Source organism: Carcharodon carcharias, chromosome 5 (genome assembly GCF_017639515.1).
Source record: "Carcharodon carcharias isolate sCarCar2 chromosome 5, sCarCar2.pri, whole genome shotgun sequence".
Lineage (NCBI taxonomy): Eukaryota > Metazoa > Chordata > Chondrichthyes > Lamniformes > Lamnidae > Carcharodon > Carcharodon carcharias.
Genome location: NC_054471.1, coordinates 9856654 through 9878764, shown reverse-complemented (window position 1 = coordinate 9878764; position 22111 = coordinate 9856654). Strand labels below are relative to the sequence as shown.

The 22111-nt window shown below is 47.0% G+C and overlaps 1 protein-coding gene across 1 annotated transcript; it reads left to right on the top strand.

Annotated features, from left to right (window-relative positions):
• The first annotated feature begins 17026 nt into the window (after positions 1–17026).
• On the top strand, positions 17027–22090 carry LOC121278095 (slit homolog 2 protein-like). Its single transcript, XM_041188159.1, has 3 exons — positions 17027–17213; positions 21640–21968; positions 22082–22090. The coding sequence occupies exons 1-3, from the start codon at positions 17027–17029 to the stop codon at positions 22088–22090; spliced, it is 525 nt and encodes a 174-aa protein (XP_041044093.1).
• Positions 22091–22111: the final 21 nt, after the last annotated feature.

The following is a 22111-nucleotide window of genomic DNA, read 5'->3' as shown; positions in this document are numbered from 1 at the left end:
CTGTGTTTCAACATCTCCCACTGTCTTTCGAGATCTCCCACTGCCTTCACTGTCTACTGCAATCTCCCACTGCCTTCACTGTCTTCTGAAATCTCCCACTCTCTTCACTGTCTTCTGACATCTCCCACTGTCTTCTGACATCTCCCATTCTCTTCACTGTCTTCTGACATCTCCCACTGTCTTCACTTTCTTCCGACATCTCCCAGTCTCCTCTAACATCTCCCACTGTCTTCACTGTCTTCCGATATCCCCCACTGTCTTCACTGTCTTCCAAAATCTCCCACTGTCTTCACTGTCTCCTGACATCCCCTACTGCCTTCACTGTGTTCCAACATCTCCCACTGTCTTCACTGTCTTCTGAAATCTCCTACTGTCTTCACTGTTTTCCAACATCCTCCACTGTATTCACTGTCTTTTGACATCTCCCACTGTCTTCACTCCCATATGACATCTTCCATAATCATCACTTTCTCCAAACATCTCCCAATGTCTCCCAACATCTCCCACTGTCTCACAGCCTCTCCCATTGTTTTCACTGGCTATAAACATCTCTCTGTCTCCTAGCATCTCCTTCCCTTTCCCAGTATCTCCCACCATCACCCACTGTCTTCCAACATCTCCCACTGTTCCCCAATATTCCCAGTCTCCCAATATCTCATACTGTCTCCCAATATGTCATACCGTCTCCCAACATCTCATACTGTCTCCCAACATTTCCTACTGTCTCCCAGCATCTCCCAGCTTTTCTCACTGTCTCTCAGTTTCACTCACTGCCTGCTAATGTCTTTCACTGTCTCCGAACATCTTCCAATGTCTCCCAACGTCTCCCAGCATCTTCCACTGTCTCCAAACACCTTTCTCTCTCTCTTGTATTATTTCCCACTGTCTCCCAACTCTTCTCACCTTTTCCCAGATTCTCCCTCTATCTCCTAACAACCCTCACTGCCTCCTGGCTTGTCGTATTATCTTCACTGTCTCCCCACATCTCCCCCTACCTCCAAGGTCCTTCCACTCTCTCCCAGCTTCTCCTGCTCTTTCCCATTCTCTCTGAAAATGTTACATTGTCTCTCAGCATGTGCACATTGATGACTCGGAGGTTGCAATGATGCAGCCTGACCTCTTCTGGCTGCTTTGCCTTTTCCAACCTGCTCACTCATTAGGTGCTCCTATGAAGGAAAGGATTTGTATGTAGGGCTGTGTTCGTCTCTTGTAACAACACTTTTGTTATTGCTTACCTCATTTTTTTCTGTTGTTGCTGGGATCAAAGAGTAGTCGGGTGACATTGGGATTTGGCTTTTAGTAAGGAATGTTATCCATTGCTCCGTCAGACTCTTTCTGTAATCTGCAGTGAATGGGCCATAGTATGTGATGCTAGCTGCTGACAGAAGAGTGTCTCCCACTATTCCTTGCAGATGGCGATCTAATGCATCGAGAGATTCCTTCCAACGGGTCTGTAAGGACAAGACCTATTGACTACTCCTGATCGAGTACTGAATTTTAGAAACCCAGCAGGTTCTGACACTAAAACAGGCCTTTGAGATCATTAAATCTGAGAGCTGTAAGAAATTGGGATCTTTAATTAGCTGGTATTTCCTGCATTTTATGAAATTAGCTAAACAGCATTGATTGTCTCTCTGGAAAGAGGATGATAAGCTGATAGAATGGCTTCTTATGAACCCTCTTATCCATGCAAATGTTTAGGAAGGGCCAGGATATGACCCTCACAAGGTGTAAGCTGAAAGGCTGACCTCCAGCAGGGTGACATACAAGGGGCTGGTAATTATCCTGACATTATGGGTACCTGTCCTGTATCTATTGATCAGAATAGTTAGATAGATCTGGTTAAACTGCCACCCCCTCAAAAAGTGTATGTATATTGGTGTCACTCTGGTGGTGTAGGGCTGGTGAGGTGCTGGTGGGGTGGGAGTGCTCATTGGACAGCTGCCTTCTTCAGATAGAAAATGGACCAGAGCAGAGGAGGAAGATCGAGACATTGAGGGAAGAGTTTCCTGACACTTTGATTAGAGAGCGGAAAGCTGTTATCACAAGCTGTTAGGGGCTGTATGCTTCTCCTTCAGTCCAATTACTTTCTGTATCGTGTCTAAATCGTTGTTTCTTAATTAACTTCATAAACCATCTTGAAATTACTTATGGTTGACTGTCCATCAAGGTATCGGTGGTTCTGAACCCCAAAATCTTACAACTGAGTCTCTTGGTCATTCCCCATACACTCTCAATAATCTCCCATGGACATCCGCTCTAATCCCATACTCCTTCACGCTCCCAATACTCTCTCAATAATCTCCCATACCCAACCACTCTAACCCCACTCTCCTACTCACTCCCCATATCCTCTCAATAATCTCCCATACCCACCAACTCTAAACCCACTCTCCTACTCGCTCCCCACACCCTCTCCATAATCTCCCATTACCCCAACTCTAATCCCACTCTCCTACTCACTCCCCACACCCTCTCCATAATCTCCCATTACCCCAACTCTAATCCCACTCTCCTACTCACTCCCCACACCCTCTCAATAATCTCCCATTACCCCAAATTTAATCCCACTCTCCTGCTCACTCCCCACACCCTCTCAATAATCTCCCATACCCCAACTGTAATCCCACTCTCCTGCTCACTCCCCACACCCTCTCAATAATCTCCCATACCCCAACTCTAATCCCACTCTCCTACTCACTCCCCACACCCTCTCAATAATCTCCCATTACCCCAACTCTAATCCCACTCTCCTACTCACTCCCCATACCCTTTCAATAATCTCCCATTACCCCAACTCTAATCCCATTCTCCTACTCACTCCCCACACCCTCTTAATAATCTCCCATACCCACCCACTCTAATCCCACTCTCCTACTCACTCCCCATACCCTCTCAATAATCTCCCATTACCCCAACTCTGATCCCACTCTCCTACTCACTCCCCACACCCTCTCAATAATCTCCCATACCCCAACTCTAATCCCACTCTCCTATTCACTCCCCACACCCTCTCAATAATCTCGCATTACCCCAACTCTAATCCCACTCTCCTACTCACTCCCCATACTCTCTCAATAATCTCCCATTACCCCAACTCTGATCCCACTCTCCTATGCACTCCCCATACTTGCTCAATAATATCCCATGCCCACCCACTCTAATCCCACTCTCCTACTCACTCCCCACACCCTCTCAATAATCTCCCATTACCCCAACTCTAATCCCACTCTCCTACTCACTCCCCACACCCTCTCAATAATCTCCCATTACACCAACTCTAATCCCATTTCCTACTCACTCCCCATGCCCTCTCAATAATCTCCCATTACCCCAACTCTAATCCCATTTCCTACTCACTCCCCATGCCCTCTCAATAATCTCCCATTACCCCAACTCTAATCCCACTCTGCTACTCACTCCCCATACCCTCTCAATAAACTCCCGTTACCCCAACTCTAATCCCACTCTCCTGCTCACTCCCCATACCCTTTCAATAATCTCCCATACCCACCCACTCTAAACCCACTCTCCTACTGACTCCCCACACCCTCTCAATAATCTCCCATTACACCAACTCTAATCCCACTCTCCTACTCACTCCCCACACCCTCTCAATAATCTCCCATACCCACCCACTCTAACCCCACTCTCCTACTGACTCCCCACACCCTCTCAATAATCTCCCATTACACCAACTCTAATCCCATTCTCCTACTCATTCCCCATACCTTTCAATAATCTCCCGTTACCTCAACTCTGATCCCACATTCCTGCTCACTCCCCATACCATCTCAATAATCTCCCATTACCCCAACTCTAATCCCACTCTCCTGCTCACTCCCCAAACCCTCTCAATAATCTCCCATTACCCCAACTCTAATCCCACTCTCCTACTCACTCCCCACACCCTCTCAATAATCTCCCATTACCCCAACTCTAATCCCACTCTCCTGCTCACTCCCCACACCCTCTCAATAATCTCCCATTACCCCAAATCTAATCCCACTCTCCTGCTCACTCCCCACACCCTCTCAATAATCTCCCATTACCCCAACTCTAATCCCACTCTCCTACTCACTCCCCATACTCTCTCAATAATCTCCCATTACCCCAACTCTAACCCCACTCTCCTACTCACTCCCCATACCCTCTCAATAATCTCCCATTACCCCAACTCTAATCCCACTCTCCTACTCACTCCCCACACCCTCTCAATAATCACCCATTTCCCCAACTCTAATCCCACTCTCCTGCTCACTCCCCACACCCTCTTAATGATGTCCCATACCCACCCACTCCAATCCCACTCTCCTACTCACTCCCCACACCATCTTAATAATCTCCCATACCCACCCACTCTAACCCCACTCTCCTACTCACTCCCCACACCCTCTCAATAATCTCCCATTACCCCAACTCTGATCCCACTCTCCTACTCACTCCCCACACCCTCTCAATAATCTCCCATACCCCAACTCTAATCCCACTCTCCTATTCACTCCCCACACCCTCTCAATAATCTCGCATTACCCCAACTCTAATCCCACTCTCCTGCTCACTCCCCACACCCTCTTAATGATGTCCCATACCCACCCACTCCAATCCCACTCTCCTACTCACTCCCCACACCCTCTCAATAATCTCCCATTTCCCCAACTCTAATCCCACTCTCCTACTCACTCCCCACACCCTCTCAATAATCTCCCATTACACCAACTCTAATCCCACTCTCCTACTCACTCCCCACACCCTCTCAATAATCTCCCATTACCCCAAATTTAATCCCACTCTCCTGCTCACTCCCCACACCCTCTCAATAATCTCCCATACCCCAACTGTAATCCCACTCTCCTGCTCACTCCCCACACCCTCTCAATAATCTCCCATACCCCAACTCTAATCCCACTCTCCTACTCACTCCCCACACCCTCTCAATAATCTCCCATTACCCCAACTCTAATCCCACTCTCCTACTCACTCCCCATACCCTTTCAATAATCTCCCATTACCCCAACTCTAATCCCATTCTCCTACTCACTCCCCACACCCTCTTAATAATCTCCCATACCCACCCACTCTAATCCCACTCTCCTACTCACTCCCCATACCCTCTCAATAATCTCCCATTACCCCAACTCTGATCCCACTCTCCTACTCACTCCCCACACCCTCTCAATAATCTCCCATACCCCAACTCTAATCCCACTCTCCTATTCACTCCCCACACCCTCTCAATAATCTCGCATTACCCCAACTCTAATCCCACTCTCCTACTCACTCCCCATACTCTCTCAATAATCTCCCATTACCCCAACTCTGATCCCACTCTCCTATGCACTCCCCATACTTGCTCAATAATATCCCATGCCCACCCACTCTAATCCCACTCTCCTACTCACTCCCCACACCCTCTCAATAATCTCCCATTACCCCAACTCTAATCCCACTCTCCTACTCACTCCCCACACCCTCTCAATAATCTCCCATTACACCAACTCTAATCCCATTTCCTACTCACTCCCCATGCCCTCTCAATAATCTCCCATTACCCCAACTCTAATCCCATTTCCTACTCACTCCCCATGCCCTCTCAATAATCTCCCATTACCCCAACTCTAATCCCACTCTGCTACTCACTCCCCATACCCTCTCAATAAACTCCCGTTACCCCAACTCTAATCCCACTCTCCTGCTCACTCCCCATACCCTTTCAATAATCTCCCATACCCACCCACTCTAATCCCACTCTCCTACTGACTCCCCACACCCTCTCAATAATCTCCCATTACACCAACTCTAATCCCACTCTCCTACTCACTCCCCACACCCTCTCAATAATCTCCCATACCCACCCACTCTAACCCCACTCTCCTACTGACTCCCCACACCCTCTCAATAATCTCCCATTACACCAACTCTAATCCCATTCTCCTACTCATTCCCATACCTCTCAATAATCTCCCGTTACCTCAACTCTGATCCCACATTCCTGCTCACTCCCCATACCATCTCAATAATCTCCCATTACCCCAACTCTAATCCCACTCTCCTGCTCACTCCCCACACCCTCTCAATAATCTCCCATTACCCCAACTCTAATCCCACTCTCCTACTCACTCCCCACACCCTCTCAATAATCTCCCATTACCCCAACTCTAATCCCACTCTCCTGCTCACTCCCCACACCCTCTCAATAATCTCCCATTACCCCAAATCTAATCCCACTCTCCTGCTCATTCCCCACACCCTCTCAATAATCTCCCATTACCCCAACTCTAATCCCACTCTCCTACTCACTCCCCATACTCTCTCAATAATCTCCCATTACCCCAACTCTAACCCCACTCTCCTACTCACTCCCCATACCCTCTCAATAATCTCCCATTACCCCAACTCTAATCCCACTCTCCTACTCACTCCCCACACCCTCTCAATAATCTCCCATTTCCCCAACTCTAATCCCACTCTCCTGCTCACTCCCCACACCCTCTTAATGATGTCCCATACCCACCCACTCCAATCCCACTCTCCTACTCACTCCCCACACCATCTCAATAATCTCCCATACCCACCCACTCTAACCCCACTCTCCTACTCACTCCCCACACCCTCTCAATAATCTCCCATTACCCCAACTCTGATCCCACTCTCCTACTCACTCCCCACACCCTCTCAATAATCTCCCATACCCCAACTCTAATCCCACTCTCCTATTCACTCCCCACACCCTCTCAATAATCTCGCATTACCCCAACTCTAATCCCACTCTCCTATTCACTCCCCATACCCTTTCAATAATCTCCCATTACCCCAACTCTAATCCCATCTCCTACGCACTCCCCATACTCTCTCAATAATCTCCCATTACCCCAACTCTGATCCCACTCTCCTATGCACTCCCCATACTTGCTCAATAATATCCCATGCCCACCCACTCTAATCCCACTCTCCTACTCACTCCCCACACCCTCTCAATAATCTCCCATTACCCCAACTCTAATCCCACTCTCCTACTCACTCCCCACACCCTCTCAATAATCTCCCATTACACCAACTCTAATCCCATTTCCTACTCACTCCCCATGCCCTCTCAATAATCTCCCATTACCCCAACTCTAATCCCATTTCCTACTCACTCCCCATGCCCTCTCAATAATCTCCCATTACCCCAACTCTAATCCCACTCTGCTACTCACTCCCCATACCCTCTCAATAAACTCCCGTTACCCCAACTCTAATCCCACTCTCCTGCTCACTCCCCATACCCTTTCAATAATCTCCCATACCCACCCACTCTAATCCCACTCTCCTACTGACTCCCCACACCCTCTCAATAATCTCCCATTACACCAACTCTAATCCCACTCTCCTACTCACTCCCCACACCCTCTCAATAATCTCCCATACCCACCCACTCTAACCCCACTCTCCTACTGACTCCCCACACCCTCTCAATAATCTCCCATTACACCAACTCTAATCCCATTCTCCTACTCATTCCCCATACCTCTCAATAATCTCCCATTACCCCAACTCTAATCCCACTCTCCTGCTCACTCCCCACACCCTCTCAATAATCTCCCATTACCCCAACTCTAATCCCACTCTCCTACTCACTCCCCACACCCTCTCAATAATCTCCCATTACCCCAACTCTAATCCCACTCTCCTGCTCACTCCCCACACCCTCTCAATAATCTCCCATTACCCCAATTCTAATCCCACTCTCCTGCTCACTCCCCACACCCTCTCAATAATCTCCCATTACCCCAACTCTAATCCCACTCTCCTACTCACTCCCCATACTCTCTCAATAATCTCCCATTACCCCAACTCTAACCCCACTCTCCTACTCACTCCCCATACCCTCTCAATAATCTCCCATTACCCCAACTCTAATCCCACTCTCCTACTCACTCCCCACACCCTCTCAATAATCTCCCATTTCCCCAACTCTAATCCCACTCTCCTGCTCACTCCCCACACCCTCTTAATGATGTCCCATACCCACCCACTCCAATCCCACTCTCCTACTCACTCCCCACACCATCTCAATAATCTCCCATACCCACCCACTCTAACCCCACTCTCCTACTCACTCCCCACACCCTCTCAATAATCTCCCATTACCCCAACTCTGATCCCACTCTCCTACTCACTCCCCACACCCTCTCAATAATCTCCCATACCCCAACTCTAATCCCACTCTCCTATTCACTCCCCACACCCTCTCAATAATCTCGCATTACCCCAACTCTAATCCCACTCTCCTATTCACTCCCCATACCCTTTCAATAATCTCCCATTACCCCAACTCTAATCCCATCTCCTACGCACTCCCCATACTCGCTCAATAATCTCCCATGCCCACCCACTCTAATCCCACTCTCCTACTCACTCCCCACACCCTCTCAATAATCTCCCATTACCCCAACTCTAATTCCACTCTCCTGCTCACTCCTCACACCCTCTCAATAATCTCCCATACCCCAACTCTGATCCCACTCCCCTACTCACTCCCCACACCCTCTCAATAATCTCCCATTACCCCAACTCTAATCTCACTCTCCTGCTCACTCTCCATACCCTCTCAATAATCTCCCACGCCCACCCACTCTAACCCCACTCTCCTACTCACTCCCCATACTTGCTCAATAATATCCCATTACGCCAACTCTAACCCCACTCTCCTACTCACTCCCCACACCCTTTCAATAATCTCCCATTACCCCAACTCTAGTCCCACTCTCCTGCTCACTTCCCATACCCTCTCAATAATCTCCCATTATGCCAACTCTAATCCCACTCTCCTACTCACTCCCCATACTCGCTCAATAATCTCCCACGCCCACCCACTCTAACCCCACTCTCCTACACACTCCCCACACCCTCTCAATAATCTCCCATACTTGTCCAATCACTTTCTGTCTGTCACTCTCTCTCTCTCCCTGTCACTCTGTCATTCTCTCTCTGACACTGTCACTAACTCATGTCACCATCTCACTGTCACCCACTCCCTGTCACTCTGACTCTCTATCTCTCTGTTACCCTGTGACACACACACTTTCTGTTACTCCTTCTGTATCACTCATTCTCTTTGTCTCTTTCGCTCTGTCACTCTGTCTCTCTGTCAAGCTGTTTTTCTCCCTCTCTCATCCCATGAAAGAGTAAAGAAAATCACAGTCTTTGTCATTCTCACTCTCTCTCCATCAGTGTCCTGCTATTACACTGCTAGGCTCTGTCAGCCTAACAGATAACCCAGTTTGAACAATTGGACAAACCTTTTCATCAGTGAGAGCTGTGATTAAGGCTGCTGCCCGAGATATTCGATTCATGGTGAGCAGCTTGCGATTGGCCATGGCCTCCTTCTGCTCCACAGTTTCATTGAAGACCTGCTGCAGTGACTGCTGATGATCCTCAACCTATGGGACACAAGCAGAAGGGAAATGTTGAGTGTCTACTCTTGCTGTCCTGGCCAGCCCACTACATTCTTAGTGTGAGAGGGAAGTGAGCAGAAAATAGCAGTCGAATGGAGCATAAACGCTGACACAGGCCTGGAGGCTGTGATTCGCTTTCATTGTGAGTCTGAGGCTCACCTGAACCAGAAAGCCAAAGCTCACCTAAACTGGGAGGCCCGAGGTTCACCTGAACTGGGAGGCCCGAGGCTCACCTGAACTGGGAGGCCCGAGGCTCACCTGAACTGGGAGGCCCGAGGCTCACTTGCACTGGGAGGCCCAAGACTCACCTGAACTGGGAGGCCCGAGGCTCACCTGCACTGGGAGGCCCGAGGCTCACTTGCACTGGGAGGCCCGAGACTCACCTGAACTGGGAGGCCCGAGGCTCACCTGCACTGGGAGGCCCGAGGCTCACCTGAACTGGGAGGCCTGAGGCTCACTTGAACTGGGAGACCCGAGGCTCACCTGAACTGGGAGGCCCGAGGCTCACTTGCACTGGGAGGCCCGAGGCTCACCTGCACTGGGAGGCCCAAGGCTCACCTGCACTGGGAGGCCCGAGGCTCACCTGCACTGGGAGGCCCGAGGCTCACCTGCACTGGGAGACCCGAGGCTCACCTGCACTGGGAGGCCCGAGGCTCACCTGAACTGGGAGGCCTGAGGCTCACCTGCACTGGGAGACCCGAGGCTCACTTGCACTGGGAGGCCCGAGGCTCACCTGCACTGGGAGACCCGAGGCTCACTTGCACTGGGAGGCCCGAGGCTCACTTGCACTGGGAGGCCCGAGGCTCACTTGCACTGGGAGGCCCGAGGCTCACCTGCACTGGGAGGCCCGAGGCTCACTTGCACTGGGAGGCCCGAGGCTCACCTGCACTGGGAGGCCCGAGGCTCACCTGCACTGGGAGGCCCAAGGCTAAACCTGAACTGGGAGGCCCGAGGCTAAACCTGAACTGGGAGGCCCGAGGCTAAACCTGAACTGGGAGGCCCGAGGCTCACTTGAACTGGGAGGCTGAAAGCTTGCCTGAACTGGCGGGTCTAAGGCTCACCTGCACTGGGGGGCCCAAAGCTCACCTGAACTGGGAAGCCTGAGGTTCACCGTAACTGAGAGGCCTGAGGCTCCCTTGAATTGGGAGGACCCAAGACTTGTGTGAACTAGGAGAACTCAACTGAACTGGGAGGCCCAAGGCTCGCCTGAACCAGGAGGCCTGATGTCTACCTGTTCTGTGAGCCTGAGCTTAGCATAAACAGGGAGGCCTGTAGTTTGCCTCGGGTGCTGAATTTGGACCAACTTCCAATGCTTTTCATATCTTTGCATGCTGCTGTAGTGGAAGTGTCTGGCCTGATGTGCTCCCGTGAATACTGGAATGTGAAGCTGGGGTTGGGGTGGAGGAAGTGATCACAAATGTGGTGGAATTCTAATGCCTTCTGATCCTCCTGACTCTGTGTAATATTTTTGGATTATTTTTAAAAACAAACCTTTGGTTTGCAGCAGTGGAAAGATTAGAGCCAGGCAAGGCTGACACCAGCCTCAATCATTGCAGGTCATTTACTGTCATGGAGCCTCACATAGGCTCAAGGCCTCTCAGTAAAATATACAAGGTGCCTACTGACTGTTCCAGATGCTTCTTAGTTTCAGATCAGACATTGTTCAGGTGCTGCTCCTGAGTGCAGGACATTATTCTCTGAATTCGCAGCTCCCATTATTCCTGTTCCATACTTCTAAAACATGTGCAGCGAGCTCCATCTTCTAACCAAAATCTTGTGATGAAAGAATAAGCAATAGAGGGTGAATAGTGGTGTAGCTGAACAAGGCCAGTGCAGACTGTTCCGAGCGTTCACTTGGTGACTGCAACACCCTGGGAAGAACAGAAACTAGAATACCCGGTTAGCAGTTCTCTGCTATGCAGCAGTTGGGGTGCTATAAATTGTCATTGTACTCCTGGAAAATCATCACACTCCATTGACTATTACTGGAAATACATAATGTGCGAGTTGTTACAATTATGAGGTTTACAAGGTTATTATATTTTTGGACTGGAGATTTAAATATAGGACAAATGAAGGAAATAAGGTAACGTGTTCTGACAATGAGCATGGCACTGTGGCCACCAGCACATACATAACTGAGCCTGATGCCTTTCTGGTTGGCTGCAGGAGCATCATCAATGTCCACATAGACGGGTTAGCTTCATTGATAGTGGAACTTTTAATCCCAGAATCCTTTATCTCAAGTCCCATATTGGACATTGACTTTATTTAATAGTTTTTATTTTTGTAGTGAATTGTGATGATTTAGAAAGGATTAAGAGGGGCAAATGGAACGTTGGCCTTTATTGCAAGGGGGGGGGTGGTAGAGTATGAAAGTCAGAAATTCTTGCTATAGTTGTACAGGGGAAAAACTGCACCTAGAGTACTGTGTACAGTTTTAGAACCCTAGAAAAATTACAATGCAGAAATTCTAATCCCACTTTCCAGCACCTGGTCCATAGCCTTGTAGGTTACAGCATTTTAGGTACATATCCAGGTACCTTTTTAAAAAAAGCAAAATACTGCAGATACTGGAAATCTGAAATAAGAACAGAAAATGCTGGAAAAACTCAGCAGGTCTGGCAGCATTTGTAAAGAGAGAAACAGAGTTAAAGGTTCGAGTCTGTATGACCCATCTTCAGAGCTGAAGAAGGGTTATACGGACTCAAAACGTTAACCCTGTTTCTCTCTCCACAGATGCTGCCAGACCTGTTGAGTTTTTCCAGCATTTTCTGTTCTTGTTACCTTTTAAATGAGTTGAGCGTTTCAGCCTCAACCACCAACTTAGGCAGCGAATTCCAGATGCTCACCACCCTCTGGGTGAAGTTTTTCTTCATGTCCCCTCTGATCTTTCTACCAATCATCTTAAATCTATGCTCCCTGGTAACTGACCCCTCAGCTCGGTGAAACAAGTCTTTTCTGTCTACCCTACCTAGGTCCATCATGATTTTGTACACCTCAATCAGGTCACCCCTTAGCAGCATCTGTTGTTTTCTTACTTATGGAAGGATATACTTGCATTGTAAGCACTTCAGAGACAATTCAGTTGGCTAATTCCTGGGATAAGGGGGAATAAAGTCTTATGAGGGAAGTTTGAGCAGGTTAGGCCTGTGCTCATTGGGGTTTAGAAGAATGAGAGGTGATCTTAGTGAAACGTACAAGATTCTGAAGGAAGTTGACAAGGTGGAAGCTGGGAGAATGTTTCCCTTTGTAGGGAAAGCTAGAATTAGGGGGCACCATTTCAAAATAAGGGCTCTCCCATTTAGGACTTATCGGAGGAGAAATTTCTTCTCTCAGAAAGTTATTAATCTTTGGGATTCTTTTCCTCAGACAGCAGTGGAGGCTGGGTCATTGAATATATTCAAGGTTGAGTTCGACAGATTTTTGATCTACAATGGAGTTAAGTGTTATCAGGGGCAGTGAGGAAAGTAGATTTAAGGCACATTCAGATAAGCCATGGTCTTATTTACTGGTGCAGCAGGCTTGATGGGCCAAATGACCTCCTGCTGCTCCTATTTCTTTTGATCAAGCTTATTTAGATGGTTCTGAAAAGGGGAATGGTGAATTCTTGGTAAACATTGCAGTTCAGAGAAATGCCCAGTTGACCTCAGGTTGCTATGGGCGATAAACTCAAATAGAAACCCACCAAGGTGTTGAGTGGTATACACCTAACACGCTCAGCCTTTCTTTATAAGACAACCCCTTTTCACAATATCTCATTGAACAAATAAAACTGCTGCTGAGACACAGAGGAAAAAGGACCACTGCTGTGGGAAAACAGGGAAACTGTTTGTGTTAAAGATCAAGAAGGATGTTAACAAGAATTAGTTTCTGTTCAAAAGAAAGACATGTGGCTCTTGAAGATTTAAGGGACAGGGAGTTGTCGAGCGTGTCTTGCTGGTGATAATCGGATCTGCAAAACCCAAGCAGAATGGAATGATTGTCGAAGGACAGTGGAAGATTTGACCTGGCGTGACACAGGGAAATAGCCCTCTGCTGGAGAGCAGGCAGTAACTTTGAGGCTGTTCCCTAAAAGCTACTTTCTGCCAGAAACGTGGCATAGGGTAAAAGCATTTCATAAGACATGTTTCAGTTGTGTTAGCTAATGAAAAACTTAACTCTTTCTTTAGTTGGTGTATTCAGTTGTCTGTTAATTAATGTTTGGTATATTTGATTTTAGTTTGTTTGTTACAGTAAAGTCTTAAAAAGGGAAATCTTATCCGTCAGTTTGCTTCCTTGGCATATTGGAGATTCCTTTCTTTAAAAAAGTTATCGGGCTCCACTGGGATCATAACATTATATATATTTGTGTGTATGTGTTTATGTAAATGTGTATATATGTATATACTTATGTGTATGTATGTGTTTATGTATGTGTGTGTGTATGTGTGTGTGCGTGTGTTTGTGTGCGTGTGTGTGTGTGTTTGTGTGTGTGTATGTGCGTGTGTGTGTGTGCGTGTCTGTGTTTGTGTTTTGTCAGGGCATGATGGAGTTTGGCTGTGCTTCTGTCTATGGTTTAATAGCTTGTAAACAATCACTGTGGTAGCAGAGGATAGCTGGGACCAATGGAATCTCATAGCCAGTCTGAGTCAACGGCCACATAAGAGAAGTAAGGGGGGCAGGGGGAAGAAGGAAATTTTAGGTGAAGCTAACGTTACCCTACCAGTCTCAGACTTTCGTGCTTCTTTCTAAGATTCTCCTTGGCGATCTCGAGGGCTTCCTGAGCCTCCATCACATGTTGTTGCTTTGGTTTAACAGCCTGTCAGATACACACACATAGGGGGGTTATTTACTCCAGTGGTTTCTACAATGGTGGTCTCTCACCCAATGGTTTACTGCCTGAATAGTAAAGCTGACAATGATTCCCTTTTCCTTTTAATTTTCAAATAGCAGCCTGGGTTAATCCGACCTACCCCTACTTTCAAACTTGACCAGTTCAAACACATTTACATCAAAACTGGCAACTTATTCTGGACACAGCCCTTGTGCCATTGCTCCTGAGACAATCCATCTTCCTTCACATTCATTCATTCAAGAGGTCTATTTCAGAAAGTAACATTCCAGGATCCGTTATATGAATAATTTGACATGTTGTAATGTGTTTGAGAGGAATAGGTGACTTTGGACTGATATTCCCAAAACTCTTCACCACTGAGGTGCTGGGGTTTTTTCATCCCGCGTGTGAGTTCTGTTGTAGACTGATGGAGATTGATTGCTGCAATTAATGTGCAACTCTATTATCATTGTATGATGTCATTACCATGATGGTAGTAGATGAACTAGATGGACCTTGATTCCTCATATCAAACTACAAACTCAGAGTCCACATGGCCTGAAGATTAGACATCTGCAGATCAGACCTGGCCTCTGTACAGGTCCTGCGGTAGAATCCGCTGGTTTATCCAGATTCCCCGCCTGACGTAATGCTGGATATTTTCACAGAATGAACTCCACTGTCCTCCACAGACACAAGCAAACTATCTAACCCCAAGCCACCTGCTGACGCTAACCACAGTGCTCTCCGAGGTCAATAAACTGGCTGGTGCACCATTTATTCATCGCCCTGGGCTCTGCACTTCTGCCCTAAGCAACATCTGTCTCCTTATCTGTGATCCTGGAAAGACCATTCTTCCACAGCTGTGTCAAAGAGCCTAATGGTGAACATGAGCAAAAAGCCCCAGTGTTCAATCCCCATTTCCAGATTGCCCGAGTCTGATGTCATTTCAATGTTTTGATATCCACGTAGCTCTCTGCTTCCCTCGGCAGTGTCACTATTGGAGAATCCCACCTTCTTACTTAGCTTGAGGTAGTGGCTTTGAATAGACTGAGCAGTCAGTCCAGCTCCCTCACACAACTGAAACCCGTATTGCTGTAGTGTGGGAAGGATCAGTCTTCCTGCTCATTGGGACCAATCTGTTGAGAGAGAACAAACCTAGGACCTATAATTCGACAAAAGGTATGGAGTTTATCTCTGGTATTTCAGTTCTTTTTTAAAAAGCATTACTCTGGTTTTATTTTTCAAGCAATGTACAGAAAACAATCAGGTTATTTTCAGTACAAAAACAGAATTACCTGGAAAAACTCAGCAGGTCTGGCAGCATCGGCGGAGAAGAAAAGAGTTGACGTTTCGAGTCCTCATGACCCTTCGACAGAACTTGAGTTCGAGTCCAGGAAAGAGCTGAAATATAAGCTGGTTTAAGGTGTGTGTGTGGGGGGCGGAGAGATAGAGAGACAGAGAGGTGGAGGGGGTTGGTGTGGTTGTAGCGACAAACAAGCAGTGATAGAAGCAGAATATCAAAAGATGTCAACAACAATAGTACAATAGAACACATAGGTGTTAAAGATAAAGTTGGTGATATTATCTAAACGAATGTGCTAATTAAGAATGGATGGTAGGGCACTCAAGGTATAGCTCTAGTGGGTTTTTTTTTGTTATTTTCAGTGTCTGGAATTCTCTGAGGTTTAAGATTCGCACTGTTTGAATTCTGAAACTTTGAATACGAAATCTATCTGTTTTTTAAAATGCTACTGTGGCAGTTTTTCACTGCCTCAGGTCTGGTATGTTATGTAATGTACTTGTGAGTGAAACCTTTAACTCTGCAGTTTGTAGCATTTCTATTTCCCTAACTGGGTTTCAAACACTGTCACCTTCACAATTGTTACTGGCTGGTTTAGCACTGCTGTTTTTACATCAATGCTGGTTGCTGGCAGTAGGTTTTAATCAGTAATATAGCGGTCTCTCTTTCACATTGAGAGAGCTGCGTATTTCTAATAAGGCTTCAGGCTGAAGCACACTCTGCCTGTTCCATAAGAGATGCAGGACATCCCATGATTGAAACAGCATTGAGATCTCCCCGGTGTTCAGACCAACGTTCTTCCCTCAATCAAGTCACCAAAAAGAGATTATCAGGCCATCAGCTCATTGCTTTGTGGGATCTCACTGTGCAACAATTGGTTGCTGCATTAGGTGTTAACCATGGCTCAGTTGGCCGCACTCTCATCTCTGTGTCAGAAACTTGTGGGTTTGAGTCCCACTCCAGAAACTTGAGCACCAAATTGAAGCTGCCGCTCCCAGCATACTACAGTGGGACTGCTGCTCTGGTGGGGGTGCTGTCTTTCAGATGAGGCATTAAATTGTGGTCCCACTGAGGTCAACATAAGTATTTCAAAGAAGAGCAGGAGAGTTATCTCCAGTGTCCCGGTCAATATTTATCCCTCAGTTGACATCATGAAAACAGGTTATCCGGTTATTGTCATTTTGCTGTTGTGGCAGCTGGCTGTGCTGAAACTAGCTGTGTTATCTCCAACAGTGACTACACATCAAAAATGATACTTTATTGAGAGGAAAACATTTTGGGAGGCCCTATGAAATGCAATTCCTTTCTGTCAACAGTGTGAATGAGCTTCCAGTGAGTGTGCAGCGGTCTCTCTCTCTACAGGCGCAGGGTTATGTGGTGAGTCAGACACATACCTTCCCTGAAAGTGAAATAAACACACTAAATGCTGTCTGTGCTTTCTTTGCTTTCATTCAGTCTGGTAGGAGCATGGTTCTCGTGCAGTGCCTGCTGTGGGCCACTCTTTGGGTGTGTCAGGCAATAGCAGGACAATGCCCTAAGGAGTGTAGCTGTAGCCGGAAACCACCCATCAGTCGCACGGAGGTGGACTGTTATCGGCAGGGCCTGAAGACAATGCCAGCAAAGCTGCCTGAGGATTCCTGGGCTCTGAGGATGGGTAAGTACGGCCATTGGAACTCAGACTGAATAGTTAATCCCAAACACGGGTCAGCTAATGACAGCTGGCACAGTTTAGTGTTCTCCGGAACAGCACAACAATAAGCCTTATTCATGGTTCTCCTGTCATAACTGATTGAGAATGTTTCTGACGAGTTATATAGTCAGGCACAGAAGGTGGCCATTTGGCCCATCATGCCTGTGCCAACTCTTTGAAACAGCGATCCAATTAGTTTCACTCCTGCTGCTCTTTTCTTGTTGACTTTCTTATATTTCCCCTGTTATTATTTATCCAATTCCCTATTGACTCTGCTTCTACCTCCCTTTCCAGATCACAGCAACTCACTGTGTGAAACAACTGTCTCCCTGTCTCCCATCTGGTTCTTTTGCCAATTACTTCAGTTCTGTTTTCTCTGTTTACCAACCCTCCTGCCACAGGAAACAATTTTTCCTGAGGGTTGAATTTTGCCACCAGCGTGCCAATCCCGACCACTTCCACTTTCTCTCTTTTTGCCTTTTCCCATATGATTTTCACTCAAATTCTAAGTGCCAGCCATGTGCATGTAAAATATGTACGATTACCGGCGTGGGAAGCTAATCGTTCGGGAAACCCACCACCAGCTGACAATGGGCAGCCGATTAAACAGGGATCACAACTTTCCTACCCCACTCCATTGCCATTAACGTAAGACTTGAGAGCACAAGGGTGTTTTTGCGAAAGTTAACTTCACTAGTAAATATTTCACAGTTTGTTGTTTCCAGATTGTTCATGTGAACATCATCATTACTGAGACTAGCTTATTCAGAGAGCTAAATGTACTGTTATGCCTCATGGCTGGCATGCATTGATGGTTCCAGGGGAGTTAGGGGCATTTCTCGTGGAAGAAACAATGCTGTGTTTTGTTGTTCACTCTTTATTGAATGTTCAGATTCGTGTCTAGTGTTGTACTCACCACTTGGTGGGACATGGCTGAACTTGAAGGCTCAGCTGACCCTCTCCACATTGTAAAGGTCATTGTCCAAGAGCAATCTTAGCAGGGAGAATTGAGATGTTGGAGGTGAACTCAAAGCCCTGTAAGAACCCAACCACCCATGTTATGGAAGTATAATAATTTTCATAATATTTTTCTGGTTTATTGTAAAGTAGGTTTGTGGGGGTTGTGTTTTTATGTCTGTGCATGTGATTTAATTACATTTTGTAGCCAAGCCTTCTGCAAGTTGAAGTTACCGAAGGAAGTAAGGTGTAGAAGTGTCTTTAAAATGCTGAGTATGTAAACATGGTTGGGGTCTTAGCATGTAAGGTGTGACAGGGATTTGCAGTTTTAGATAGACGAAGGGAGGTTTGAATTTCAAAAAGGTTAGTGAGAATATTGGCAACATGAAAATGTTCATAAGAATGGAAAGGTTAAGTTCCAAAGACTCATGGAAACAATGGAATTTACATATTAAGAAGGTAGAAACACATATAAAGGAGAATAAGGTTATGTGTCAGGAGAAGGCATGTGAGATCTAACAGAAATGTGTGAAATAGCCGTAATGAAGCATCCAGTATTTGTGCATAAGCCTGCTGTCTACAGAAATTGAAGCTGGAGAAAGCCATTTTGAATTCCACTGTCCAAGGTATTGTGTTAATTTGCTGGATCTGTATAAAATATAAAATCTATTTTTTTGGCTATTGCCTTAAAGGGGGTGTAAGCGGAAGCACTTTTGCAAGTACTTTTTATTCTTTCTCTCCCAGTGTGTTAGCTGAGTTCCTGAGCTGTCTGATCTGGTTCCATTTCTGGGGTGTGTTGCATTTGTGCATTACAACTGGGGCAGAATGGGAGAGGTGGGGGGGTGGTGAGGGCAATACCGTATTTGGCCTCAGGACCCTTTTGGCAGTCCATCTGCCAGGCCATTCTCCAGCGCCCCACTGTGGGTATGAGGAAAGGATCAAACTCAGCTGTCAGTATCCCTATGGTTGGAAGGTATTCAGCACTGGCTGTGTAAAGCTGGCCACCTGGGTGGGGTAACTGATAGAGGCTGGTGGCCCTGAGACCACACAGCAGGAAGAAGTCAATGTTTCAAGAGAAGAAATGGAGTGGAGAGAGCATTAGCGGGCAGGGAAATGGGAATACTGTGAACACTGATTTGGAATGGATTCTTCCTGTAATTCCCGCCCTAAACCTCTCCACCTCTCTCTCCTGCTCCTGTCTGTTAAATCGATTAAAGTATTCTGAGTGTCTAATTTGTAGGGTTGATACCAACAACAGTTTGTATTTATATTGCACCTTAAATGGAATAAAAGCGCCGAGCCGTTTCACAGGACTGTTATAAATCAAAATTTGACACTGAGCTGCATACGGTGATATTTGGGAAGATGGCTGAAAGCTTTGTCAAAGAGTTAGATTTTAAGGAGTGTCTTAGGTGAGGGAAGAGAGGTGGATGGAGGGAATGCTGGAGAATAGAGCCTTGGCAGCTGTATCATGGGCGTCCATGATTAAAAAGCCTGACTTAGATAAGCACAGAGGACCTGGAAGAATGTGGGGCTGGACGAGATTCAAAGGCAGGGAGGACGAGGTCCTGGGGGGACTTGAAAAATGGTTGAACATAATGAAGTCAAAACAGTGCTTTACTGGAAGCCAATGTATGAAAGTGAGTACAGGTGTGTTGTGGAACAAGCCTAGGGAAGGGAAGGCTGTCCTAGGAGGAGAGATTAAGTAGAACAGGCCCTATGTTCTCTGGAGTTTAGAACAATGAGAGGCAGTATCACTGAGACATAGGGCAGCATCTTCTGCTCGGTTAGCAGGGGCAGGGCCCGCTCACTGATGGGTAAAGTGACACAGGGTGATGTTGGGTGGAACTCCCGACATCACCCCGTGTCAGTTAGATTTTCAGTTTGGCGGACGCGCACCTGTCAACAGCCTATTAAGGCCATTAAAAAAGCAATTGACACAATTAATGGACCTGGCGAAGAGTCCAGGCAGCCTTCAAAAAATACATGAAACCTCATCCATGGGCAGGATGAGGTTTTATGAGGGATTTAAAATTTGTGTTACATTTTTAATAAAAGTAATTGTCCCAGCTCATGTGACAGTATCACATGAGGGGACACGTCAATAAATTTTTTCTCATCCTTTATTACCTTTTTGAAAGTAACACTAATCTCCCTGGGGCAGCACTTTGCCTCAGGGAGATCTGTGCGCTCTTCTGCGCGCCTGCATGAAAGAGTCCACTCCCGGCTCAGGGAATGTCCCACCCCCACCCGCACAGGGAGCGCACAGTGCATCCAGGCGGACGTCATGCTGGGCGGGCCTTAATTGGCCCGCCCACGTAAAATGGCAGTGCACCCCCGACTGGGGGCGCTGATGGGGAACCTGCCTGCTCGCACCCGCTCACGTACAACACCCCCACCGCCCCCCCCCCCCCCCCCCCCCCCCCCCCCCCCGACTGGGGGAAAATGCAGCCCATATAAATTCTTGGAAGGTTTGTCTGGTGTTATGATCCCAGCTGAGATTACCCCTGGACAAGCCTGATCCCGGAGTGGAACCCCGCTTGATGGATCCTAACTTTTAATTTGTTTGTTTAGATACTCTCATTAGAAATGCAAGCACCTTTTTAAAGTGAAACTGAAACTCCATTTGACCTCCCTTAACACACAGGTACAGAAAAGTAAACTTTAGAGCTAAAACCCATTCCTAACAACTACATATACCAATATAACTGACTGAGCCTGTCTCTATTTCCTAACACTGGGTAGATGCTGAGGTGTTTCCCTTTACTCGAGAGTCTAGAACATGGAGGCACAATCTCAGGATAAAGGGTCAGTTATTTAGGATTGAAGTGACAAGAAATTCTTCCCTGATAAGGTGGTGAATCACAGAATTGTTACAGTGCAGAAGGTGGCCATTTGGACGATCGTGTCTCTGAATGAGCAAGTCACCTGGCGCCATTCCCTTGCTTTCTCTCCATAGGCCTGCACATCCTTCCTGCCTCGTAGTAATTCTCTATCCCAAGTATATTCAAGGCCGAGATTGATAAATGTTTGGTCTCTTGAGGGGATATGGGGATCAGGCATGGGAGTGGAGTTGAGGTCACGGATTATCATATTGAATGGTGGAGCAGGCTTGAGGGGCCATATGTTTCCTCCTGCTCCGACTTGTTATGTTCTTAAAACTTACCTTTTTGACTAAACTTTTGGTCACTTGTCCTAATAACTCCTTTTGTGATCCAGTCTCTACTACGGTTTAATAATCCTCATGCAAAGCTCCTTTGGATATATGACTATGTAAAGGGTGCTATATAAATATGGACGTGGTTGTTATGTGGAGGGAGGGTGGCCGGCTGATTGTATTGACCACTGATGGTATTTCAGAAGTACACTGCTCCAGGAGTTCATGAACCTCATACAGATCTGCACTGGGCTAATATGTGCTTCTTTTTCAAAGGTCAGAACCAGCTGCAAACCCTTCCTGCTAAACTCCTTCAAGGAACGCCACAAATTGAGAGCATCAATTTTGAGCACAACGCCATCAGATCAATCCATCCCCAGGCCTTCTCTGGTGCCACCCAACTAATACTGGTTAATCTCCATGGCAACCAACTCACCAGGCTTCCACGAAAGGCCTTCCAGGGTCTGTCCAGGCTTCGCTTCTTGATGCTGGGCCAAAACCATTTTAGTTCCATCAAACCAGGGGCATTTTACGGCCTCCATAACCTGTCTGACTTGGACATGCCACTAAATGATATCACTTCACTGCCGCCCAATGTCTTCCAGGCTCTGACTGCCCTCAGGATCATGGATTTGGCCTTCAATAAGATCCAGAAGCTTTCGAGCAAATCTTTTACAGGCCTGGGCAAGCTCTACTTTCTGAACCTGGATCACAACAGCATTACTGACATCCCACAAGGAACCTTTAA